Here is a 27305-nt window from a genome sequence, read left to right on the forward strand (position 1 = left end):
TTGATTAGCATCATTTTATATGGTCATATGTACCTAGCTATTGAGCTATTGTGATCCTCTGCTAGGACTATCCTAGACATGTACTAATTATTACACTTGAAGGAAACCATGGAGCCTCTGTTTCTTTGGGTCTGGCTTACTTCATGTAATATGATTTTTTTTCTCTAATCTTTCCATTTCCTTACAAATTGGGTAATGTCATTCTTTCTGATGGAAGCATAGAATTCCATGGTGCATATATACCACATTTTCTAGATAGATTCTTCTACTGAGGGGCATCTGGTTGGATCCATATCTTAGCTATGGTAAATAATGCAGCAATGAACATAGTTGAAAATAAGCTGGTTCAATCACTCTGGAAAGCAGTATGGAGGTTCCTCAAAAGACTAAACATAGAACCCTCCTATAATCCAGAAATCCCACTTCTAGGCATTTATCCAAATGATCACAAGCAAGGCCATACTAAAGCTACCAGCACAACTATGTTCAATTTTTTTTTTCTAAAGGCAATCAAGGGAAGTCCTCCCCGTACCCAACAGCTTCTGGAATTCTGCCGTTTGTCCTTACACATACAGTCCAAGTTGCCTCCACTTGCATTCGAGCAGGCTTGAGATGGATGCATCCATGACTGACAGAATATTGTGGGGTTAGAGCTGACGGTTTCCAAGGCAATGTCACGAAAAGCTTTGAAATGTCTGCTTTGTCAGCAAAACCCTATGTTCCAAGGTAATCCAATGACCTGTCGTTGCCATGTTACAAGGAAAACCAAACAACATTCACAAGAAGGTCCTGGGAGTATATACAGAAGCAAATGGCTCCAGAGTTTCTGTCCTCCCTCCTTCTGCTCATAACCGGCTGGCAGCACTTTACAGTATATCCCAAGTCAGAACCACCCAACCACATCCTTCACAAGAGAAGCACATTGCATGCATATGTATTGTGTCATGATGAAAGCACCTATTATGTGCCACTTATATATGTCAATATTTTTAAAGACTTAGAGTATTTACATGTATTATAGGTAATTCAATATGTACACATAGTGAATAAAACAAGAACTGAGTGAGGATTCTGGTTTTTCCAGTTACTGTGTGTCCGGCACTAAATTGCTTCATCAGTCTGGGCCTGCATTTTGTAAACTTGAAAATAAAGTTTAGCATATCACTACCTCCTTGGTCAGAACAAATGATTGTAAAGCACTTAGTATAAGCAGGGTCCAGGAAAGCATCAATAAATACCAGCTAGTGGTATCTGATTCTCCTTATGTAGCCTGGGTGGGAATGTTTATAGACTGTTAACTATTTTTTTATATTTGGCAATGCATGTTTTCCTTGTTTTGATTCAGCTTTGGGAATAATCAAGAGTAACTGTAACTTGCTTCCTAAGTACTTTACCTGAGCAGTGGACACACACTTCTTTGGCAATGATCCGTCCATCCCCCTCTGGCTGCTTTGGGGCTCTATTTCCAAGCTATCTAGCTCTGCAGCAACCACTACAAAGGTCAGCATGGATGTCAGCCTTTGTGGATGAGTGGCCATGCTAGTAAGGGCCTGATTGTCGTTCTGGTCATTCCAAGACAAACCCGACAGCCTAATCACCCTCCTGTCCTCATTCCCGGACCCCGTTTCCCTGGAGCTGTCTACAATGAAGACACAAAGTTCCTCAAAGCCACTAATCTCCCCTGGGTTGGTAGAACTAAGCAAACAAGTTTGGAGGTGCATCATGGGTATTCCACCTTCTTCCAGACAATGTAAACCCTAGCATTTTCCGTCTTGCTTTCAGACCAAGTCCTCTGCAGATGAACCTAGGTAACTCTTCATCCTATAATAAAACACACATGCTATGATGTTATGTGGGACACTTCTGGCCACTGAGTTTGTCTGAATGCAATTTGTCTCAATGCAGATATTAGCAGCAATGAGCACCCAGTGCACTATAAAGAAGATTGCTACAGCATCTGCTCAAGATAAGCCAGGAGGCCTGCCTGGTAACCTCTCACTTCACAGCCTAAACCCAGGTCATTGGAAAGGATGCTGCTAATCAGCTGGAAGGCACTGCTGATAGGTGAAACAGTGTGACTTCAGTCCAAGGAACCCACCAGGGATCCTAGAAACAACATGGCTACTCCACCTGTAAGAAATCAGATTTTCCCCATCCTCTCTACCCCTTCCCACCCTCTCCATAGGCCTGGAGTGGAGCCAGAGGCTCTATTTCAAATAGAATGGACTCATACCACGCTTGGACCAGAGAGGGTGTGAATTACTATCTGGGACCAAATGTATTTGAAAACTGTGACATGACACAATCACAGACCTGCTAGAGTTCAAGTGTGACCAGGAAGATATGAGACCTGCTGGTGCTTGCATTCACATCTCCCACTGGGAAGTGTTATAATCACCATGGTAGAGAAAAAAATAAGGCAATTTTTGATATTAAATGTCATGAGTTCAGCTGGGATATTGTATCCTTTACAGTGCTATTAGTTCTTTGCAAGGGTGAAAATAGCTCCTAGTGGGGTCTCCCAGCATTTGTGTCTGCCATGGTGAATTTTCCCAGACATCTTGCTTGGGTCACAGGACTGAGGTATTTGGTCAAGCTCCAGGTTGGTCAAGCTCCAGGTTGGATGTTTTTCTGCAGGTATTTTTACATAAGAGTAATAGAATCAATTCACTTAGAGCAAAGGGGATTACCCTGCACCGTGAGCAGGCCTCAGGCAAGCAGGGTGAGCCTGAAGGAAAAGCGCCTTGAGGTTCCCTGAGGAAGAGGATATTGTGCTTCAAAATCCAGCCGTGAGACTGCATGAGCCATCTACTCCACAGAGGGGGGGGGGAGAGAGGGGGGGAGGGAGAGAGGGGGAGGGAGGGGGAGCTGAAGAGAGAGAGGGAGAGGGAGAGCGGGAGAGGGAAAGAGAGAGAAGAAGAGAGAGTGAAAACAGGTTTTTCTCCTTTCTTTGTATATACATACATGTGCATGGATATGTTGTCTCATGGAGAGACACAAAGCGACAGTGGCAGGTGTAGGAAGAAGAATGGATTTGTGTCCTCTACTTTGCGCTGTGAACATCCTAAAGGGACCATTTGAAGTCAGCCTGGGAAATGCTGGGTTCTGTGACTCAAGCTAGACATCATGTAGATCTGTGCTGTAGTTGGATCTTAACTGTCTCCCATAGGCTGGTGTGTAGAAGGCCTGGTGACCAGCATGTGGCGCTGTTGGGAGCTGGTGGAGCCTTTAGGGGGTAGGGACTAGTGCAGCAAAGTGATGTCATTAGAGGCATCTTTGGAGGGTATCTTGGGACTCTGGCTCTTCTCTCCCCCATCGGACCCGCTCTCTGCTTCGTGGCTGTCCACAAAGTGAGCAGCCTCCTCCACTGTGTTTGCCTTGGCAAACATAATGTCTGCCTTGCAAAGGAGACAGAGCCAAGCGCTCGTGGAATGAAATGTTCCAAACCATGACAGTAAATCTGTCCTCCTTCTAAGTTGATTTTCTCAGGTAGAGGCAACCTGGACACTTGGCCTCATGGCAGGACCTGAAGAGACTTTGCCTAAACCCACCTTGAGAGCTGAGGGCTATGGGGCTGGAAGGCTGCTGAGGTGCCCGTCCTTCTATAGGGTGGAAATGGGAGCTGATAGGGGGCGTGTGTTCGTCACCACCTTGCAGAGAAATGCACCAATTATATTCTGGAGTGTTCTGACTTCATATAGTGACCATTCATGCTCCTACCAATCTCTTTCTCTATTTCCCCCTGTCCCCCTTTGTTCCCTTCCTCTCTGTTTCTCCTTCTCTCCCCTCCCTATGTGATATGTATATATGGATGGATATCTATGCACACAAATATTTGATACCTGACACAAAGTTCCACTTATGTCCATTGAATTCATTATCCTGATTCAAGGATCTTTCTTTCTCTGTGATTTAAGTCGTCTGGTGTATTATAAATCTTCAAAGAGCTTACAGAATTTCAGGTATTTATTATGGTAAGTACAGCATTTTGAACTAAAATCCACAATATCGCATATTTAAACATGCAAGGGAAAACACAATCTTTAAACATCCATCGAAGCAGAATCCACTCAGTTGGTTTTCTGGGGGCACAGCAGACACTTGCACGTGGCATCCCTGACACGTGCAGATCAGGAGAATTGGATCCTGTAACGTTTTCCCCGTTCACTCCATCGTGTCGCCTGCCGGGTATGCCAGTGGAACAGCAAAGATGCAGAGCTCAGAAAAGGTTTTGCACGACTGGGCCTTTTCCCCACAATAGCCACAGTCCTAGGTTCAACAGCTAACAGGAGGAGTCAAAGCGATCACAAAAGGAGGCCACTGCGGCCCAGAGGTGTGCGGGATGAGTGTGGTTGGCCTTCACCTGCTCTGGGACACCGAGCCTTCCCCTGCCCCTCTGTTCAGGGAGAGGCAAGCTTGCCTGAGAAGAAGATCACCCCGGTAGAGATGTCCATGATGAAGAACAGGAAGGGATGGTTGGCCACGAAGCGGTCTCGGATGGGGAGTCTTTTGACAGCCACGCTCTCCCCGCTGGCGGCCGCGGCCTCGGTGCCCTCTTCGTTGACCTCCACGTAAGCCTTGTGGACGACCTTGGACAAGAACAGGCCTGGGTCCGGGGACATGCCAGAGAAGTCGGCTCTGGCCTGGTCGAAGATGTCTGTCATGCCGAGGGCTTTCAGCAGGGAGTTCAGCTCGTACTTGTGGGTGAGTTTGAACCTGGGGATATGCACCTCCACCTCGCGCTCCACCAAGGTGGAGGGGCGCGTCCATTCCCGGAACGTCCTGGCATTCAGCTGCTTCTCTATCTGAGAGACAGAACGCACACAGGTGAGCCCACGGGAGCCAGATCCACCGCCGCGGCCCGGCAGCCCTGCTTCTGTGACTGTGGATGGGAGCGGTTCCAGCGCACCCCCTTCTCCCCTATTACATTGTATTGGCCTGACACGACTGTTCTTTTCTCCATGGAGAACAAGAACAGCGAGTCACGTTCTTCATGCTAAAGTAATATGTTGATTTTTTTGTTTTCACTAAATAAATAAATAACGCGGGGGTCTGGGGGCTCACGCCTGTCATCCTAGCTACTCAGGAGGCTGAGATCTGAGGATCGTGGTTCAAAGCCAGCCCGGGAAAGAAAGTCGGTGAGACTCTTATCTCCAAGGAACCACTCAGAAAAACAGAAGTGGTGCTGTGGCTCAAGTGGTAGAGCGCTCGCCTTGAGCTGAAGAGCTGGACAGCGCCCAGGCCCAGAGTTCAAGCCCCACAACTGACAAAAATGAAAAATAAAAAATAAAATAAATAAAACATGCTCTTGTTCCTACCTATCTGGAAAAAAAATGTGTTGCATTGCACGACATCTTCAGCTTTGTACCACCTCCCCATCTGTGTTTCATTACTAACCTGCAATGTGCATTCTTGCTTCACTCAGCAATTAAGCCATATCCAAATATACTCTCTGTGTGTGTCTCTGTCTCTGTCTGTCTCTCTGTCTGCCTGTCTGTCTGTCTGTCTGTCTGTCTGTGTCTCTGTCTCTGTCTCTGTCTGTCTCTGTCTCTGTCTCTCTGTCTCTGTCTCTGTCTCTGTCTCTGTCTCTGTCTCTCTCTCTCTGTCTCTGTCTCTGTCTCTGTCTCTGTCTCTGTCTCTCTCTCTCTCCCTCTCTCTCTCTCTCTCTCTCTCTCTCTCTCTCTCTCTCTCTCTCTCTCTCTCTCTCTCTCTCTCTCTCTCTCTCTCTCTCTCTCTCTCTCTCTCTCTCTCTCTCTCTCTCTCTCTCTCTCTTTCTCTCTCTTTGTGTTAGTACTGGGGCTTCACCTCAGGTCCTGAGTGCTATTCCTGACCTGTTTTTGTTCAAGGATGGTGCTCTACCACTGGAGCCCCAACCACACATGCAGCTTTCTGGTGCTGAATTGAAGACAAGAGTTTCATGTAGTTTCCTGGCCAGGCTGGCTTCAAACTGTGATCCTCGGAGTGAGGCTCCTGAGAAGCTAGGATTACAGTCATGAGCCACCAGGACCAGGCTTAAATGTTTCTCTTGGTTGCCTTTGAGGCCATCATTTCCTGCATGAATTCAGTCATTTGTTCCCCGTCATCTATCCTGAAATAGTTAATCCCACTCTTCTTCCCGTCCTTGGTTCTCATTGGCCTCTAGGACATCTGTCATTCTGTTACCCTGCCCCGGGAAGCTGGCCTTGTGTGCTCGCTGGTTCTTTATGCTTCTCCCTAGCTTTTCACCCCCACATCCCTGCTCAGCTCCCCAGTGCAGCCTCACCAGGCCAGCTTCTCATCCTCCCTGCTCCTTGATCATCCTGGTCAGTCCTTACACATCCCCCTTGGGAGCTGTCCACCCAAGAGCCAGCCCCCACCCTGCTGTCAGTCCCAGCATTCTCGTCCTCACCTGCCAGCCTCACAATAGGAAATCTTGTGTAAGAGAAGTACAATCTCAGTTACCGAATAAGGATTGGTGTGTGTGTGTGTGTGTGTGTGTGTGTGTGTGCGTGTGCGCGCACGCTCATGGAGGATCTAGACAGCCATGTCCAACTGAACCCCTTTTCAGTCGTACTTTGTTCTTTGCTTCTCTAAGCTTATTGTAATGCACATGTTAAATAACAGTTCTTTTTCTAAGAGCTTATCTTCCAAAGTGTCTTTTCATTCATTATTTTCACTTTTCTGCCCTCATTCAGGTTACCAGGAACTCCTCGTGACCCCCATCTGGCAGCCTTGCCCTGCCAAGGCGGGGACAGGCCCTGCTTCTGCATTTATGCACTACACCTTCGCAAGGTGCAAGTGGAGATTATCTGCTAGGAAACCTGCCCTTTGTAATTGCGTAGGACTTTCTGCTGAGTCTACATTGCTTCCAAACATCATATGGGTCCAAATGCCTTCCCTCCAAGCTAGCTGCAGGCACCCTAGCACCTGATCCACACCTGCAAACATACCGGTTTCCATGGTGACCACTGCACTCCTCTTACCACAACTCCCTCTGTCTCATTTAATCCCAAAGCACACAGCCCAGACCAGTTCTTTCAGGAAACCCTCCCACCTTCCCTTCCCCACCCGGACTCCTCAGCTTTATCTTAAAGCCAGCAATTTCTGGCTTAGCAATTCACTGACTTAGAGAAACCCCTGCTGTAGCTCTCCCATGAGTCAGCTTTGCTGGTCCAACAGGCTCAGCTCATCTCCTCAGAAGCCATCATTCCACAGAACGCTAGGAGTTTTCCAGGGTGGTCTGGGGAAGTGAAGGGGTCACTCCTTGGTCTTTCTGTGCTAAAACTTTGCTGCAGACAAAGAGAAGGGTCATCTCCTAACAACATTATGACCTTTTCTTCATGGTCTTCTCCTCACCAAACCAAGACATGAATATTGGTTAACCATGAACGTTGCTCCAACTCGATCAGAATCACTGCCCCTTGGAGGAAGGTGGCCAAAGCAGATTTCCATGAACTAAGAGCCCAGCTAGCATTGTGATTTCATTACTACAGGGAGTATCTCTCTAGTGTCAAAGCCCCTGTGTGTGTGTGTATGTATGTACAGTGTATGTACAGGCTGGATGTACAGCCTCTCCTAACTAAATAAGTTGTACTGATTGGAAGAGTCATGATTCCTTCTTCTTAGATCTTTTCAGACTATTCTGCTATGCCTAGCTCATAAATCAGTGCTCGACTACACAAACATGATGTGATACAAAACATGTATGTGTGTGTGTGTGTGTGTGTGTGTGTGTGTGTGTGTGCTTTTAGCTGCATGCAGCCACTCGAGTTATCTTACCTGGTCTAGATTCGCTGTACCTTCTGGGAGCAGAATAACCATGCTTAGATTGTTAACATAAGGCAGTTCAAGAACTTGCATATATGGATTCTTTATGGAGGCTATCTTGAATGTTCCAGTTTGGTACATCATGTCTACCATCACACTCTTACCCTGTTAAAAGAAAGATGGTAATTAGATAGTATGTTGCATAAGTGAATGGATAGTAACTATACCATTTTCTTGAATAACATATCTACCTGTATTATAATGTACTCTAAAGGCAGGGGTAAAGTATAAACTATATAAAACTATATCCTTGTTTAAGTTCCTTACAAAACATACCTATCCTCAAGACAGAAAAGATAAGATATATCTTTCCTCAAGATAGGAATTTTTATTTTAAAATAGGTCAAAGTTAGAGACTAGCTAGAATGTGTATGTACAAGAGGTAGCTTCGAGCCTACCAAAAACAAAGAGAGTTTCCAGCAAAATGATTTTTATATAAAATAAAATCATAAGATCATTTTATTTTTAATATATTTAGAGATTATAGAAGGAAAAAACAGATCATTTTATTGTGCTCCTAAAGAAAATAACCACTACCCACACTGCAGTTGGACAGAAAGCACACAACAGATTTCGCTGTCCAGGAGTTGCATTGTCTGAGTTCGTTACGTGCCCTGTGAGAAAGATTACTGCTGCTAAGGGAAACTTATTTTTTAAATATGAAAGAATTAAATTGTACACCAATTCAGAGCAATATTTTCACTCTTTCTGAACTATTCTGAAATGTGAATTGCATGCCTCCAAACTTCTCATCCGTCTGAAAATGAATTACTTGCCTCACTTAGCTGAAATGGAGTTTTCGTGGTCTCCTTTTCCTGAAATTTATTTTGCCATTGTCCTTTGTAATATATGGCACTCACCAGGACCATTACAGAGGCAGGGTCGATGGTGCCTTTTCCAAAGAGGTTTTTTACTTTTCCTTGTATAAAAACAAGACAGAAAAAAGGTAATTTAAACTTATTGATATCAGACAGTTGAATAGTCACAAGTAACTTAGACATTTTTTTTCAGATTAATTGTAATGTTGTTGTTCTAGAAGAACTTTTTTGTCTCCCGGTGCTAGAGTCTTCTTGTCAAAGGAAGTTATGCCAGTGAACAGCAGATGCTTTACTGTTTCCATTTAGATAGTAACATTCAGGGAATAGGTAGCATATTAATAGTGAAACAGTGTCTTCCATGGCTATACACTGAGCATTGCTTCTTATTTAGAAAATTGTTTTTCTCATAGATTATCTTTACTGTTTGTCAAGTTCATACTTACTAACTGCTCACTAATTCAAGTAAATCAAAAATTAAAAAGATTCACCCATTCTGGTAAATGTGCTAGAATTAATGGGTCACAAATATTCAGATACAGTTTAGGGAACATTTTTTTTTTCTAAACCAAGAGTTTACATTAAAATACCAGAAGTTGCTTGCTTTGTAAGTGTATTGGTTGAAACAGTCACCTTGATGCATTTTAATGCATTGCAATCTAAAAGGCCTTTTTTGCAATATATTTTGTCATTCATACAACATGAAATTCAGGGATATTTGGTGCATTTTATCAAGATTTTGTTCTTGAAAGAGCTTTAGTCTGGACCTAACATAATATTTAGCATATATTAAAAATATGTATACATTTACAATAGTTTCTTCTCAACTAAATATTTTAAAATAAATATATGAGCACACCTTTGTACCAAATATTTAATGGGCCATTTTTTAAAGAAAAATACTTAGCAATAGATAGAAGAATTTTTTAATTACAAAAAGTGCTCATTCTGGTTCTTGACATCACTTCGTATGTATCATTTAGGATAAATGAGGTATTCCAAATTACAGCCTTCATTTCCTTCCTTGTTGACTGGTTATCAGGTTCTAGACTTTTATCAACTTTCTTACTGGCCTATTACCTCCAGAAGTTTATCAACACAGCTCAGATAACACTTGCAGACAGAGGTCTGTGCCTTATTCTTACCATTCGTTTTACTTTCAACCCAGGCATTAATAGATTTCCTCGTTTCTTCTACGGACTGGCCAAAATCAACACTTTGCAGCCTGGCTTGGTACAGTTTCTCAGAACAGCTTAAATATTGCTGTAAAAGAAAGGACAGCTGAGCAAACAACAACACGAGAAGAATGTAAAGGAAAACTTATAGCTAATGTATTACAGAATCCTCACAAACAAAAGCAACTTGGTTAACCAAGTTTGAATAGATTCAAAATCCTTTGTATTTCTTTTTAACAAAGCAAATAAATTTAAGCAAATTTAAAAGCTTTCTCCCAAAGTGTTCAGAAATATTTGGTGGTTGCTTCTGCCATATCATTCCCTTTCTTAGTTCTAAAATGGTTATTTTTTTTGTGCCTACCTGAGCACACTGTGAGGATTATATGAAGTAATGCCTATAGTGTATTAAGTAGAGTGACTGGTATATTTCAACATTCAATAAAACCATGTATTGCAAAGCCGTTGGGAAAGGGCAAAAATAGTCTTCATATTTGTGAACTAGAAGACTTTAGTCTAATCTTTTCATTTTAAAGATAAGAGAAATGATTCCAAAGTCATATGTCTAAATGAGAACAGAATTCAGATCTCAAGAGGAGAATGTAGCCCAGTATCCAATGTATATCCTCAAAACTTCAAGAAGAGTGCAGGAAGGGATGGGTAAGAGAGGGATGGATGAGAATGTTGAAAGGGGTTTCATGGATCAGGATGTATTGCATTCATAAATTGCTGTATTAAATGGCAAGTCTGTTGTACCAACTACTTACAGATACTAAAATATTGATTAAGAAACTCAGTCCTCAGCACATTGAACTAATCGATGTCCTTTCAGCTAATATTTCATCCTCTACAAGTAAGAGTCTTTGAAGAAGATATGAGAAATACATGAGAAATATACTTAGTTTGTGTTCTGGTCCATAGCTCATCATTAGCTGTTTTACCTTTCATCTCTGACCTTGGCTCTTGGGTATCTTCAAGGATTTTGCAGTAGTAAGGAATTTTTATGTGCTATTTCCCAACTCCTAATGAGTGTCTTGGTCAAACCATTTCTCCAAAACTTTAGTTAATTTGAGAGATGTATACTATCTGACTCTCCTCCCTTTTGATTGATTTCAGAGTATGAGGTTGACTGGATAGTATGGATTTCATAGTATGGAATGCGGATGTGCTTACCTGGTGGAATTCCAGTGCCTTTGTCCCATAGAGCCTGTTGGCAATGCTGAGGGTGTACTTAGAGTGTGGCTGGTTGATCTGAGAGAGCAGAACTCCAAGCTCTGAGTGCATCCTCCCAGCTTGGCTGCACTAACGCCAGTAAACAAAGAACAATACGTTAAATTGCTTGATTAGTTGTCATTGGAGGGTTCTAGATACTATGAAGACAGAATCTGGAGATCAAGGTGTTTGCCTTGAATAAAAGGGCAGTGAATGCAAAGATAAACAATCGTTTGAAGCATGTTTCTTATCTAGTTGTCTTTACTACAATAATCGTGGCACTCTATGACTTTTGATGCAGACTGTGTGAACGTGTTGGCCCCATTTTTTTAATTTTTTGCTATTTAACAAGGCAGTTGATGAATACAATAGATCTTGATCATGTCACCCCTTTCAACATTCTCACCAATTCCTTCCCGCCCCGCCCCTTCCCTAACTCTTCTTAGTTTTGAAGGAAATACATTGGAACCTCTTCATTGGCCTTGCTATTTAATTCAAATTATTCATGGTATCCTAATGGGAATCTAGGACAATAACCTAAAGTTTTATTGATGCCTTTCTATTTATAGCATTGCTTTTCTTCACATTACCTTTAAGCCTCCTTGTTACGTGACTCTAGAATCAAACCCGACCAGTCCTCACACATTCACGTCCCTTCGTGCTAGCAATTCTGCCAAGCACCTGTGATATATTTGACATATGGCTAAGGCTTCATGCACACTACAGGACCATGCCTATATTCCCTAAAGCAACGGTTCCCAAATGATGACCTCTGGTGTTCTAACAATAAGTGGGGTTCTGTGAAGTAAATTTTCTATACATCTGTACATAGTTCAGTATACTTTATTTATTTTTCATTATGTTTATTTTTTTCTGGCCTTGAAGCTCAACCTCTGGGCCTGAACACTGTGGCTGAGCTTCTTTTTCTAGTCAAAGCTAGCACTTGACCACTTGAGCCACAACTCTACTTCTGTCTTTTTCTGTGATTATGAGATAGGAAGGTCTCCCAGACTTTCCTACCCAAGCAGACTTTGAATTGTGATCCTCAGATCTCAGCCTCCTGAGTTGCCAGGATGACAGGTGTGCACCACCGGCACGCAGCTTGTTAAATACATTTTCAAGTTCTTTCTACAACTATTCTCATGTTGGGCCTCTAAATCTTATGTCAAAATAAATGTTCCTGCATGAAATAGCACTGTTCTAGAGCATGTGGGCGGGGCAACATCTGTTCCATTATTTAATTATCTGACAAAACATCATGTCTTCTCAGCCTGCTCAGCCTCCTCAGCAGACTGGAGAGAGAGAGGAAAAAAAACCCCTAACACTGACAATAGGAGATTAAGTTTTGGCAGGAGTGAATCAGTTAACAAAATCTGTGGGTCTTTATTGCTATTGTTACTACATTGTATTAAACTGTATCAGTTGTAGTGGCTCACAACAGGGTCAAAGGAGGAGACCAAGGGAGGCAGAGCTAGCTCCTTTATGAATTCTGCAACTCCACCCCAAAGTGGCTTCTTGATCTTTTATGTTACAGCATTTGCCAGCTCAGCAATGACATTATTTTACCTCTGACGAATCCTTCAACCTTGGTTTTAAGAACTCTGCAGAATGATGGTAGTGAAGCACCTAAAGGAGAGAGGAGGTAGTTGCCATCACAGGTATGTATTGTCTATAAAAATGAGCTGTAGATACTTTTCCACTTCAGATCACAACCCATACAAATAGTTTCACAATTAGCAGTATTATGCTCTAAATCCTAAATTAGGTCTTCACACATCTTCTTTTAATCCTTCCATCATACGAGTAGATCATTTTACCTCCATTGTGGTAGGGGAATGGATATCTACCAGGTCGAGTGTCTTGCCCTAGACCATTTTGTTAGGCTGCAGGGGCTGAGTTCCCTAACATTGAGGCCCTTTTCTATTCTTGGACTATTAACTAAGGCAATGCCCCTCTGAGGCCAGTTGAAACATTGCATGTGTTTCCAGCACAAAGAGAAACAAGATAAGCAAATACCTTGAGAATTGTTAAGTGATATTCTTCTAAACACTGTACAATGATAAAAATAGACTGGGGGGAAAATCACTACTAGCCTCTGTTACCCGAAAAGTCACCCTTCTTCTCCAAATGTCAGTTTTCCCACCTGTAAACTAAACAGGACAATCCCTACCCGCTACACAGGTATTATAAAGAAATGGGATCGTTTTCTTTTCGTGGAAATAGCAGTAACTTGGCAGGTGAGAGGGAAAGTTTGGAAGCTGTTGTGGCTGGGGAAAATCTCTGTTCCGTTCTTTACCTTTTCAACTTGGTGTGCGCAGTTTCCTCTGGCACCGAGAAGGATCATACTGAGAGCATAAAACAGACTCAGTGGAGAAAAGAAGACGTTCTCTCCTGCATGGCTACAGCTCAGCTCTTTGAACACATCAAGGCAGAATTCCACATTTGTGGTGCTGAGGGAGCCCATGTTTGTGCCAATCACTGCCTGTGAACAGAGGAGGGAGAAATCTCAGAGTATCACCTGAAGCTGCAGTGCATGAAGTTCCGTGCCTGAGCACGCTGATTCATGAAAACATGCTATATCCTTGCTGTGGTTTCATGAATAGAAGATTAAATTTCTCCTCATCCAATAGCACACAGCTTACCTGCTAAGACTGGTATAAAAATGACCTGTAATTGTTCTGGAACAAATGAGCAGGGGGAAAAAAATGGGTCTTTAAATGCTTAATTTACATATGTCATCCTGGTATTTGTGCATGACCAAAGAAAAAATGCTTGAGTCCCCAGGCTCAGGCCAACAAGCTATGTTCCTCACTACACACCCCACCTTTGCAACTGCATGAGAGGGAGCACCTCTCAGACATCAACAATAATCTTTGGCTAAGTTCTTGGCACGTTTCTATTTCCATGGTGCCTAATTCCCAGTCGCCCTCAAAGAAAGCAAACCAACACCAATGATGAGGTGGGGAGGTGGTCAATGCAGCCCCTAGGAGCTCACAGGGAACCCGGACACCAGTGAAAACTGCACAAGAGGAAACTCTGAAAGAAAAATAGATGACGCTGTCATTTGCCTGCTTCGAAGATGAAAGAAAGCATGTTGGGACGGAAGACTTGCTCGCTTTCAGTCCCACAAATCCTGATTGCACACTGCTCATTTTAGAATTGTGGATGCCAAGTTGATCAAGAGCACTTCCTAGTGGATTCTGGTGGCTCACGCCTGTCATACTATTCAGGAGGCTGAGATCTGAGGATTGTGGCTCAAAGCCAGCCTAGGTAGTGACATCTGTGAAACTCTGATCTACAATTAACTGCTCCCTCCACACACACAGCCAGAAGTAGAACTGTGGCTCACGTGGTATAGTGCTAATCTTGAGCAAAAAAAAGTGAAAGAGTGAGAGAGCAAGAGAGAGAGAGAGAGAGAGAGAGAGAGAGAGAGAGAGAGAGAGAGAGCACGGAGTCCTTCCTGTCCTCAGGTAGGCTCCATTCATCTGAAGCTTCATGGCCATCAAATACTTCCTCACTTTGACTTCCAGGAATCCAGTATCTTTTGATCCACCTACCTCCTGGTCTGCCCCCCTCCATTTCTCTCCATTGTCAACCTCCCCTACGTCATAACACATCAGAACTCAGATGTGCAATCCCTCTTGCATTTAGAACTGTAGATCTCATGTAGTCTCGTGCCTTAGGTGTCACTATTAACACCTTGTTCTAGTCTGCATGTGGAATGTCCCCTAAAGGTCCACTGCTGGATATTTGCTTCCCAGCTGAAGGAATGCTACCATTTAGGAAGTCCTGAAAAATCTTAGGAGCTGAGAGTCTAACTAGAGAAAGTAGATCACTGAAGACATATCCTTATGACTATTCCTTGGACTATTTCTTCCCCCTCTCTCACTGAAATGTGAGCCAAAATAAATCCTCCTCTCCATTTATGGCTGCTTTCTTAGATATTTGGTCAGAGCACCAATAAAGCCGCCCTACACACTTCTGCTTTATGCTTGAATGCTAATCCACTGTCCCAGATAGCTAATAGTTCAGGCTCATCATGACTCAAAGCAAATGCTTAGATTCCTAACGCCTTTCCCTAGCCAGTTCCTGCAAGCTTTCCTCACTTCTGTAAATGACATTTCTATTTTTCTACTTTTGAAGACAAAAAGCTTGGGAATTTATACTTAAATCATTTCTCATTCACATGTAACATATGAAAACACCCTGCTTCAAAAGCATGCCCACTTGTCACACTCTCTGATTTTACCGCCCAGGGCAAAGCTACAACCTTCTCTTCCATTAATACGGACATAGTCCCCTTATCCAGGACCATCTTCACTCTTCACCCTCCTCCATGGCATTTCCCAGAGACGCCACAATGGTATTTTTTAAGGGTTCCATTCTCCTCCCTATTCAAAGAATCAAGTCACCTGCTCTCCTCTCCGTGTCTTCACTGAGAGGCTGTGTGGTCTGACTCAGCTAACTCCCAGTCTTCATCTCCTATCACTCTGCCACCAAGCCATTCTACTCCAACCATGTCTCCTCTTTCTATTCTTTGACTTCCATGATAAGTCTTAGTCTCGTGGCCTGAGCGCTGTCTGTCCCTCTGTGATGTTCTTCCCAAAGGTACTGAATGGCAGCTCACTCCTCTCTCTAATCACGTAGTAATCCACTGATGAAGCTTTCCCTGACCACTTCATTTGAACATCTTCCTCCAGTACATTAGCTTAGTTTATTTTTGTCCCTGGCACATGTCACCGACTGACTTACTGCACAGGCATTCATTGACTGATCTCCTCCGTCTAGGGTACCACCAGAAAAGGCAACACTGTGTCCTGAGAAGCCTTGTGCACACCATTGAGAAGTCACAGTACCCCAGATAGTAACTCACAATGGGGCTGGGTCTGCATGCCACCCTGTCAATGGTTTAGACTATTTCCATGACGCAGCTATCATCACGATGCATCTCCACCCCAAGGATTTTGCCCGATTTATTCTCATTTAGCTCTGCCCATCTTACTATCACATTGGTCTATCCGTCCATTAGAATGCTTTCCTGGTTACTCTATCTTCTCTCTTCTTAGATGCCTTCAAATACTCTCCAGATAGTAATTCTTAAAAGCCTGTTGATGGCTCAGGCTTTACCAATTTTATTCCCTTCTGTGCTCAAAGAACTTACTTTGATGCAGATTTTTATGTGGCCAGGAGCTGAGAGAAGGCTCCACCCTTCCCAGGCCCCAGAAGTGAGCCTCGATCAGCAAACCAGTTGAGATAATTTTATGGCCCACATCAGTGATTGACTTAGAACTCAGAAGATGCAATAACTCTTGCTAATAAGACAGGAGGAATTGCTGGAGGGTTTCTGGGAAAATGCCCAGTCTTTTTTTTTATTGCTCTGTTCTTTTGTTTATCTTTCTGACAAGAAGAGCTTCACAGATGGAAACCATCCTTCTTCCTCTCAGAATTGTACCATCTTCATGTGACTACGTCCACAGCTATTTTGTGTCTATGAACTGGACAATGAGGATGTCAGAGAGAAAAGCTGGAGGAGATTTGAGTTTTGATGATTCACCATTGAGTGGACAGATTAAAAACCCTGGACCTGCCCTCCCTCGGGAATGCTTGTCAGGGTAGATGAAAATTCTTCGTTAGTATTTAAATAAGCCATTTTAACTGAGTGTTCTGTGACTTTAATCTAAAAGCATCTCAACTCGCTTTAGGGATTTCTTTATATACTCTCATCCTCTAAGGCCAATCATCCCACTGAACCCAATATCACATTTTTCTAGCATAACTATATCTTCTTTTAAAAATTTAATCCTCTCTGAGAGCTGAAAATCCTTTGTACTATTACCTCTGATTTTTCTAAGTAACAATAGCCCAGGACATTGTAACACATGGTCAGTATTCAAGCCTAGCTGTGTGCATTTATTTTAGTTACTAATTCTTCTTGTTTCCACCGGGTGTATCTCTGTGCTAAGCTCACGGAAGTATGTTCTCTGGGGTGTGACCTTATTTGTCACTGGCTCAGGCATTTGAGGCATGCTTCTCACCAAAACGTAGTGCCTTCTTCCCTGAATGTCAACCAGAGCTGAGAGAACACAGCCCTGAGACCAGGGAGAGGAGGAGAGCTTATGGCTCATCCGCTGTCAGGCAGAGAAGGACCAGCAGGAAATGTGTCACCTGTCGACTGTCAAAATAATGACTATGGCATTTACGTGCTGAACATGATGACCATACATCCTTGTAATTAAACCTCATTGCCCTGAAATGATTGTTCAGGAGAATGTACTGAGCATGTACTAAATCAGACCAGTTGTCAGACCACTCCACACAGTAGAACAGGGCCACTGGTTAGACAGGACTAGACCAAGGTTATAATTTTCTTTGCTTTCAATGTGTTTCTTAAAGATATAACAAAGAGTTTTGCTCATTATCTTCTCTCACTGAAACAGGAGCCTAAAATCCTGACGTTAGCAGAGTGCTAGGCCTCAAGTAAAATTTGCTACTGCTCACCATAATGTATGGTTTAAATAATGAAATTTCACTACATAATGAAGCAAGTCTTCTTATGCTCTTCTTATGATACTCTGTAAGATGAGGTAGATGGCATTCAGATGATTGTGTTCATGTTCTAGAATGTAACTTCAGATGTATGAGTAAATGTAAATTTATATTTATTAAATTGATGCCATATTGTTACTATAAGAGAGTCTGTGCACATCTATCTATCTAAGCCCTTACAGTTGCAAAGGACGTGGAGCATACTCCTAAGGGCACTCATTGTCTGCTGGTACTTTTATTACTGTAGATGTGTTTCTTTGTTTCTCCCTTTATAAGCATTAGAAAAGAAGGTTGAAGTAAACACAGTCTTTGATTCTCTTCTTTGTTTTGTTTTGTGCAGTACTGAAGTTAAACTTCAAGTTGAACTTGCGCAGTACTTAGGTTGAACTTCAGACTCAGTACTGGCTAGCCTGGCACTGTACCACTTGAGCCATACCTCCAGCCCTGGTTTTGCAGGTTACTTTTAAGATAGGATCTGTTGGTCTTTTCTGTCCCAAATTGACTCAATCTATAATCCTTCCTTTCTCAGCATCAGAAGGAGTTGAAATCTATAGGTGTGAGCCACGGGACCCCAGCACAATCTTCAATTTGGGACACAAGCCACCAATCTGTTACAAAGCCATTCCTTCCCTTGTTTATAGCCTTACTCCTAATTCATTCTCTTATCCCTCTGCCCCCACAGATAGCAATTTTAATTTGCTTTAAATATATCCCCTTAATACGTGTTTTTATAAAAATATCCGTTTTGTTATTTAATGCTCTTTTAATGTTCAGAAATGAGGTTCTGGAATGTGGTTTAGTGTTGGTCTCTTTTTGTTTTGGCAATGCTGGGATGGATCCCAGGTCCTTGTGAATGTGAAGCAAGGGCTCTATGGCTGAACTACATCCCTAGCCCTCACCCATGCTACTCAAACAACAATGTTACTTCACTTCCTGCTCTTCCATCAATCCCATTTTTGTGTATCCCTTCCCTGGGGACAGATATCCAAATGGCTCCACCCCAGTCCATGGCGACTAAATCTCTGGTTTCATAGACATGGGCATGTTGAAGAATCTTCAGTCCTGGGAGGATGAGCCTTGTGTCTTCCATACTTCAGGGGAGGGCTTGGGCAGGGGTGACCACACCCTGCAGGGAAAGGAGTCAGGATTTGAATGGGGAGCCGCCATGGCCTCTGATCTAAGCTCCTCCCACTTGCTGCTCTCCGATAAGATCGCAGGGACACAAGCAAGAGCACCTCTCACTAGGCGGTGAGGGAAAGGTGAAAGTCGAAGTGCCTGCCAATTGAATCCCCAAAGAGTACAAGAATACTAGAAAACTTCTTTGAGTGTAGCCTTTCTGTCTACTTGTTAGGAGAAAGATAGGTAGGTAGGTAGGTAGATAGATAGATAGATAGATAGATAGATAGATAGATAGATAGATAGATAGATAGATAGATAGATAGATAGATAGATAGATTGATTGATTGATTGATTGATTGATAGATTGATAGATAGATCTGCCAGACAAATAGGAGGTGTCCTCTGGAGTTTGTAACAAGAGAGAAGAAAGGAAAAGAGTCCTCAGCCTGTGGCCCTTTCAGGTTAGAAAGGTGTCCTGAAAGGACATCTCCAGTCAAGAAATCTGAGGAGGAGACGTGCTTCCCAAGGAGATAGTTCAAGGGCTGGAAGGGAAGGGATTGCCCACGGGAGGCTGAGACACCAGCTCCACACCATCTGGAACACAGTCTAGGTAGGTGAAACCCATATGCAGGCCTCTTATCCCACGACTCCTTATCTCATGTCCTCCCAGACACTTCTTCCTAAAACAAAGCTATTTTGCTGTTGTTTGCTGTTGTTGTTGTTGCTGAATGGGACTTGAACTCAGGGCATGGAAACTGTCCCTGAGTTTTTGTGCCCGTCTAGCGCTCTACCACGTTGAGCCACAGCTCCATTTCTGGTTATCCGGTGCTTACATGGATGGAAGAGTCTCACGGACTTTTCCCACCCCGGCTGACTTTGAACTGTGATCCTCAGATCTTTGCCTCCTGAGTAGCTGGAATGAGAGACGTGAGCCACCAGCCACCAGAGCTAATCTTTAACCTCATTCTCTGTCCTTCCACCATGGTAAATTTTACACATGCTCCTTCCCAGAAGCAACAGAAATTTCTGAAAACTCACCTCACCACCAGCAAAAAGCAGACATTTTACACCCATGTCCAAGAGTACAAATATAATTTAAGAGCCTAATTCTTCAAGTCACAAGACAAACACAAACCTCAGAGAACACCTAAAGACTAATACCTAAAGACAACCAGATCTTCTAAGGGGTTAAGATATAGCTTCATTCATCACACAAATCATACAGCTATCTCATGACCTGCTCTGTCCTGAGTAAGGATTATTAGGATTTGAAATAGAAAATACCAACAGAGCTCTTTTGCCAAGTAAATCAGCTACATGAAATCAAGTGAGCCTGGCTCAAAGATTTTTAACTGTACATTGTCAATGAACTCTTCAAGAAGTCAACAAAAGGACCCATTCCATTAAACAATAAGCTACCCCCTCATGGTCTTACCACACACCTATCCAAATGCCACATTTTACTCACATTTGCTCCCCCTGACAACAAGCTGCAAGTACAGAAGCACTTTGCTTTACCTTTGCTGCTTCCCAGTGGTGATGTAGACAGTTTGGCAGGTTAGACTGGAGCTGTGTCCCTCAAAAGGAAATATAAGCCTTCACTTTTTTGCCCCTCCCTGTATCCTTAGTGATTCAGCTCCCAACCTCCTGGGTGGAAAGGACAGCCCTAAGAAGGAAGTCCTTCTAAAGATTACAACTGCAGAGGCTAGGGCTTCCTGATGCTTCCAGAAGCTAGCCGTTCCTCCTCTTCTCCTTCAACACACACACAAGTCTGGCTTCTAGTTAGGAAAAACAACAACTGTCTTTCTAAAAAGAATGACATCAACATATCAAATTGGCAATGCCAAATTCAAAATTTCATGGATTTCTAGTGTCCATGTTCATGATACAAAGCAACTAAACAGGAACCTGGCCTCTTCTGTGTATAGCATTCATTTTTATGTGGAACTTCAGCAATCTGCTGGCAAGCAAATGCTTCTTGCCATAAAAAAGAACACAGAGTGTACTCAAGAAAGAGCTATTCTGTGGCTTCAATTTAAAAGCTTAGAGAAACAACAAGCCACCACTACCTAGAGGTCTAAGGCTGAGGTACAACTCAGACGTGGGGGAGAAAAACAAAAGGTTCAAGGATAGGGATGAGAGCTGGAGACAAAATGTTGAAAGGTACAGTAGCCAGAATTAGTATGATCAGAAGGCTTTATTGGCTTCCCAAAGGCCAGTCTTGTCCATATAATATACCATGCATCTCCCTGAAAATCACACCACTTCCAACCAAAGTGGTGCAGACAGATTGCCCTGTTTGTAGTAGGAGAAAGAGTCTTATGTCCATGTATTTTTAGTGTGCAGTAATCCTCTCCTAAGTCAAAATAAAATCATCCTACAAGACACAAGAACCAGAAAACCTTGTTTGTGATCATTTGGGTAAATGCCTAAAAGTGGGATTGCTGTGTTATAGGGGAGCTCTATGTAGAGTCTTTTGAGGAACCTCCATATTGCTTTCCAAAGTGGTTGAACAAGTTTACACTCCCACTAACAATGCAGTAAGGTTTCCTTCTGTCCACATCCCCTCCAGCATCTGTTGTTATTAGAGTTCTTGATTATAGCCATTCTAACTGGGGTGAGGTGGAATTTGCATTTCTTTTTGGCTAGAGAAGTTGAGCATTTCTTCATGTGTCCTTTGGCCATCCTTATTTTCTCTTCAGAAAAGTTTCTTTAAGTCTTTAGCCCACTTATTAATCAGGCTGTTGTTTCTTTGAGGACTTGTTTTTTGAGGGATTTGATTTTTTGAGTTCTAAATATATTTTAGATATGCAAACAAAGCCATACTAAAGCTACCAGCACAACTATGTTTACTGTAGCATTATTTACCATAGCTAAGAGATGGAACTAACCCAGATGCCCCTCAGTAGGGGCACACAGTAGGGGCACACACACACACACACACACACACACACACACACACACACACACACAAAATGGAATTCTATGCCTCCATCAGAAAGAATGACACCACCCCATTCGTTAGGAAATGAAAAGACTTGGAAAAATTATATTAAATGAAGTAAGCCAGACTCAAAGAAACATAGGTCCCCTGGTTTCCCTTATCTGCAATAACTAGTATATGTCTAGGACAAGCAGAAGAGGTCAAAAGCTATGTACTTAATAACCATATAACCTGATGCTAAATGAAATGAACCCCAAATAGGGACACAAGAGGTATTATCTTTGTTGCTGTTCTTCTTGATGTTTATAATGCACTATGTGAAACTTTTTTGTTTCTTTTGTATGTTCTTCCCCCATGGTATAACCCCTGTTGTCACTGTATTTGATTCGGTGCCCTGCATCTTGTATATAGATTTTTCTAATTTGGAGAGGGGAAGGGAAATAACAAAATGCTGAAATAAGGATACAGGATGACCCATTGTAACAATGAGATGTACATGACAGTATACTAAAAATGAACTTTACAACTTTGCAAGGGGGGAAGGACTGGAGAGGGGAAGGAGGAGTTGGGGAGCTGGGGAAGAAAGGGGTGGTAGGGGAAATATAAAGGAGGGTATAGCAGTGCTCAATAGGAAATGGACTCATTACCTTGCCCATGTAACTGTAACCCCTCTGTACAGTATCTTTACAATAAAAATATATATTAAAAAAGAACCAAAAAACCTGGATCTAAAAGTATGCTCCTAATTTACATTGGGTCCGCAGCGTTCTCATAAAAATGACTGTATACAACTTTCTTCCCTTCTCTTCTCAAAGCAAGTGTTTTCTAATATGAGCCAATGTGGCATCTTGGTTTGCCAGGCTCAAGTGCACCTCTTGATTTTGTTTTGATCTCTATTGAGACCCCATAAAAAAAAGGATTGAATTTCCTGGCTTTCTTTTTTCCTAGGAATTAGGCTCATCAAAGAAAGTCATCTTTGATAGCTTTGTCCCTCATCTACATTGTATCCCTGTTATTTTTCCCCATGGTAAAGGAATCATTTATTTCTGATGTTTGGTTCCTAATGGAACATCAATTCACCAAACACTCTGTGCCTCTCTTTATCCTCTCATTCGTTCCTCCTGCCTCTGAGTCTTAACTTGGATTTTTCAAGAATAGAGACATACAAAGTTTATGACCAGAAGTCAGAGTAACAAACAACATCTCACAAGCATGTACTTCTATTCATAGGGAACTGAAATATGGGAGAAACAAAAGACTAAACATAGGGCTTCCCTGTGACCCAGCAATCCCACTCCTAGGTATTTATCCAAATGATCACAAACCAGACCGCACTAAAGCCACCAGCACAATCATGTTCATTGCATCATTGTTTACCATAGGTAAACTATGGAATCAATCCAGATGCCCCTCAGTGGACAAAAGGATCAAGAAAATGTGGTGCATATATACGATGGAATTCTATGCTTCCAGCAGAAAGAATGACATTACCCCAATCATAAGGAAATGGAAAGACAGAAAAAATTATATTAAGAGAAGTAAGGCAGACCTACAGAAACATAGGCTGCATGCTTTTTCTCATTTGTATTAATTAGAATGTGTCCATAAATCTACAAGTAAACCCAATGGATAGCAAAAGACAATAATTACACTTGGACATGATTAAACAGCAGTCTAAACATTCTCACAGCGAGAACAAAGGAAGGTATTCTTAGGAGAGTATCACAATGGCTCAACAGCTATGTGCATATGATCATATATAATGATGCTTATTGAAATGAACTCCAAGAAATACAAGCAAGAAGTTTGTGGTTCTTTTTTTTTCCTTTTTTTCTTTGGTTTATTCCCTTTTGTCACTATTTTTTATTTCTGTACCATTTGTCTTGTATGTAAGTTTATCTAATTTGAGGAGGGGAAAGGAAAGTGCAAAAACAGTGAGACAAAGGGTGAACTAATTAAGCAGTGATACTCACTAGACACTGTAAGAAATGAACTATGGAACTTAGGGAGAAGAGTCAAGAGAGGAAAAACAGGGAAGAAATGAGGGAAGGGGTGAAACTTCAAAATGAAATGTACTTACCTGACATAAAATTGTAATCCCTCTGTACATCACCTTTAGAATAATTTTTTAATTTTATTTTATTGTGAAGGTGTTGTACAGAGGGGGTTACAGTTACATGAGTAGGGTAATGAGTACATTTCTTGTCGAGCATTGTTACCCCCTCCTTTGTTTTTCTCCTGCTAACCCATCCTTCCCCACCTCCCCCACTTCCCACCCCCAAAGTTGTAAAGTTCTTTTTCAACATAGTGTCTTGTGAGTCTCATTGTTGCAATGGGTCATTCTGTGTCCTTGTTTCATTATTTTGTTTATTCCCCTTTCCCTCCCCTAATTAGATAAGTGTGTATACAAGATGCAAGGTACCAAAATCAAATACAGTGAGAACAGGGATATACCATAGAGGGAAGAAATACAAAAAAAAAAATTAATCACATAGTACATTAAAAACAACAACAGCAAAGAAAAACCTCTTGTGTCCATATCTTAGGGTACATTTCGCTTAGCATCATCCTATATGGTCATATGTACATAGCCTTTGAGCTTTTCTGCTTATCTAATAAGATTACCCTAGACATATAATAATTATTGCAAATAAGGAAAACATGGGGCCTGTTTATTTGGGTCTGGCTTACTTCACATAATATGATTTTTTTCAAGTCTTTCCATTTCCTAACAAATGGGGTGGTATCATTCTTTCTGATGGAAGCACAGAATTCCATTGTGTGTGTGTGGGGGGGTGAGACATAGCACATATATACAACATTTTGTAAGGCCTCACTGAAGGCCTGTGTTATCACTGATCAACTTCATAGCAAGTAGTGGAGAAGCTTTCATTTCTATTTTGCTTTCTCTCCTATTTCTTTGCTTTTTAATTTTATTCTATTGGAGTTGATCACTGTTAATACATCCTTCAAGCCTTTAGAGGGCCTTACAAAAAGTTTCTCAGAGATGTCTACCAATAGGTAAAAGTAAGGTAGAGTTATTGGCTTTTATTTCATTGGTCACAGACCAATGTGTGCAAACACACACTACACTATGTGTGTGTCAGACATGCAGTTCACGTATTAAAGTCCTGAAGTTCCAAGCAAGATGTGATGCAGGTAGTGTCAAGGTGTAATTCCTGCCCTGCCCTGGTAGTCTCAGTCATAGATGCATCAAGGGGTTTGATGACAGCATCCGTGGGGTCCACCAGTGGTGTCTAGCACATCCATCCAGGGCATACTCTGTTGGTGAGTTCAGAGGAATATGCCCCTCCACTAGCTTCCTGTGGGTTCCAGGTGTCAGAGGACGTGTGCTTTCCTACCTACTCCTCTTGCCTTTGGTTTTCCCAGCACAGAGCTCATGTGAGATGCCAGTGGCCACCATGACTATAAGTCATGCATTGGTGTAGGTCATAGAACCAGAGTCAGAAGTCCCATTGTTGGAGCCAACAATTCATGTGCCTAATTGGCATCCTCTGACCTATCTTTTTTTCAGTTGAATATATTTATTAGCCTATACTAATTCAAGAACCCACACAGGCTTCCTCACTGAATACCAAGAGTGGCCAGATCCACCCTTTATTTTCCAGGTATCTACAAATGCATTTTGCTGTCAGTTGCAAAGTCTTCAGCTTTTGGGCTTCCTAGACCCTTGGAATATGCTCCCCACAAAGAGTCTCCACTTTTTGCCAACATTTCAACACTATCTTGGAAAATATTTTCAAAGAAAATAAAACCCATGGGGCAGTTTTCAATAAGACATTGCAATTCTTTTCTTCCCCTGTGCATAAAACAATTCCTTCCACAGAAGTCATGCCATGTGAAAATCAAGAATTTTTAAAGCATCACCCAGAGCACTTTCCATGTAGTCAGACAAGCATTTGACAATGACCTAGAGATGCAAAAAGAAAAAAAAAATTAGAAAGTGTGTGAGAACCATCTCCAGAAAAACAATCAACAATGCTACCACTTTATTTTCCAGGCGGTGGAGAGCCTTCCGATTCTAATGAGCCCTTTTAGGCTCTAGAAGTATGGATGTTTTCAATCTTACTCTCATGTGTATGCTTGGAACATTTTTTTCTCAGGTAAGTCAAAAGGAATCCAGGAATGCACAAGTCAAAACATAAACTAAAAGAGAATTGGTCTTGTAAAAATAAAACCTATAAAGCCCATCAAGAGACACTATCAAGAAACTTTTAAAAAAATCCAGATGGGAGAAGTTATTTACCACACAGAAATGTTATATCATAGAGAATACCAAAAAAATAACCCTATAATTCAAAAAATTAAAGAAAAACAAACAGGCAAAACATTTGTTCTGGCACTTCACAAAAGAATATGTGTAAAGAGACAGGAAACATTTAGCAAAATACTTGACACCATTAGTCATTACAATAAGGGAGTTAGAAACACAAAGACATACCACATCACACCCATAAGAATGAGTAAATCACAAAGACTGATTATACTAAGTTGACAAGAATATGGACAAACCAGAACTCTCCAGCAATAATGATTCCATTCAGAAAACAGACGGATTCTTTCCAGAAGTCAAAAATGCATTTACCCTGTGACCTAAGGGTGAACATCTTCCTCCAATTCCTCTGAAGTACTTACTTACCCGAGACAGCTATTTGTGGATCGCTGCTCCCACATCCCAAGTTTGTTCTCACTATGTAAGTCCAGGCTGACCTCAAACTTAACAGTCCACCTGCCTCCACCTGCCTTTCCCAAGTGCTGGGATTACAGCTGGGAGACACCATGCCCAGCTCTTGATAGCAGTTTTGAATGTGAGAACCAAATACTGAATGTCCATCAAGTAGAAAATCCAAAAAAAATTAATTTACCTTCTTACAGAAGATCAAAATCCAGCATTAAAAACGAACAAAATACTGATGTATCACCTCAGTGGAAATAAGCCAGGCTTTAAAACAAAAATTATAAATGGTACACACTGTTTTTGTGGGGAGAGAGAGAGATACTGGAGAATCTAAAGGCAGAGCCTCACATTTGCTTGTCTGCTGAGCTATGCCTGGCTCTTGCTCCTATTTCTGTTTTTAGGATAGGGCTCTGTTTCCCTCCTGGATGTGAGCCAACTATATTTAAGCCTTATGCTGCCGCTGGGATTGCAAGCACAAAACAACTGTGTCTAGTTTTCCATCTCTGGAGACAAGGTCTCCATGACTATTTTGCCCAGGCTGGCCTGGAATCATGATCTTTCCAAATGCAGCCTTGGATGTCACCCTGGATGATAGGCATGCACCACTGTACCAATCTCCACAGATTGAGAAAATGTCTCACAAAATTTTCTGCCCAGTCTGGCCTTGAACAACAATCCTCCCATTCTTACTCTGACTCGAAAGCAGCTAAGATTACAAGCATTAGCTACCAGTGCCCAGCTCAGAGAATATATATACTTCAAAATCCGAGCCAGGCACTGGTGGTTTATGCCTGTAATCCTAGCTCTTCAGGAGATTGAGATCTGAGGATCATGGTTCAAAGCCAGCCTGAGCAGGAAACTCCGTGACATTCTTATCTCCAAAAAACCACCAGAAAACTGGAAGTGGCTCCATGGCTCAAGCGGTAGAGCACTCACCTTGAGCTGAAGAGTATAGGGACAGTGCCCAGGCCCAGAGTTCAAACCCCCAACTG

General features: G+C 42.2%; 1 protein-coding gene across 2 annotated transcripts; it reads right to left on the reverse strand.

Annotated features, from left to right (window-relative positions):
* Positions 1-4006: 4006 nt before the first annotated feature.
* Serpinb11 (serpin family B member 11) lies at positions 4007-20213 on the reverse strand. 2 transcript variants are annotated; one of them, XM_070028617.1, is made up of 8 exons: positions 20189-20213; positions 13302-13487; positions 12572-12631; positions 10967-11095; positions 9767-9884; positions 8583-8725; positions 7759-7911; positions 4007-4805 (listed from the first exon to the last, which is right to left on the reverse strand). In XM_070028617.1, exons 2-8 carry the CDS (start codon positions 13467-13469, stop codon positions 4401-4403), a joined length of 1176 nt encoding a protein of 391 aa, XP_069884718.1. In that variant the 5' UTR covers positions 13470-13487; positions 20189-20213; the 3' UTR covers positions 4007-4400. The 2 variants fall into 2 exon arrangements, with proteins under 2 accessions (XP_069884718.1, XP_069884717.1); XM_070028616.1 differs by lacking the exon at positions 20189-20213 and adding an exon at positions 15758-15779.
* Positions 20214-27305: the final 7092 nt, after the last annotated feature.

Source organism: Dipodomys merriami, unplaced genomic scaffold (genome assembly GCF_024711535.1).
Source record: "Dipodomys merriami isolate MVZ:Mamm:240054 unplaced genomic scaffold, mDipMer1.0.p SCAF_2, whole genome shotgun sequence".
In the NCBI taxonomy this organism is placed as follows: Eukaryota; Metazoa; Chordata; class Mammalia; order Rodentia; family Heteromyidae; genus Dipodomys; species Dipodomys merriami.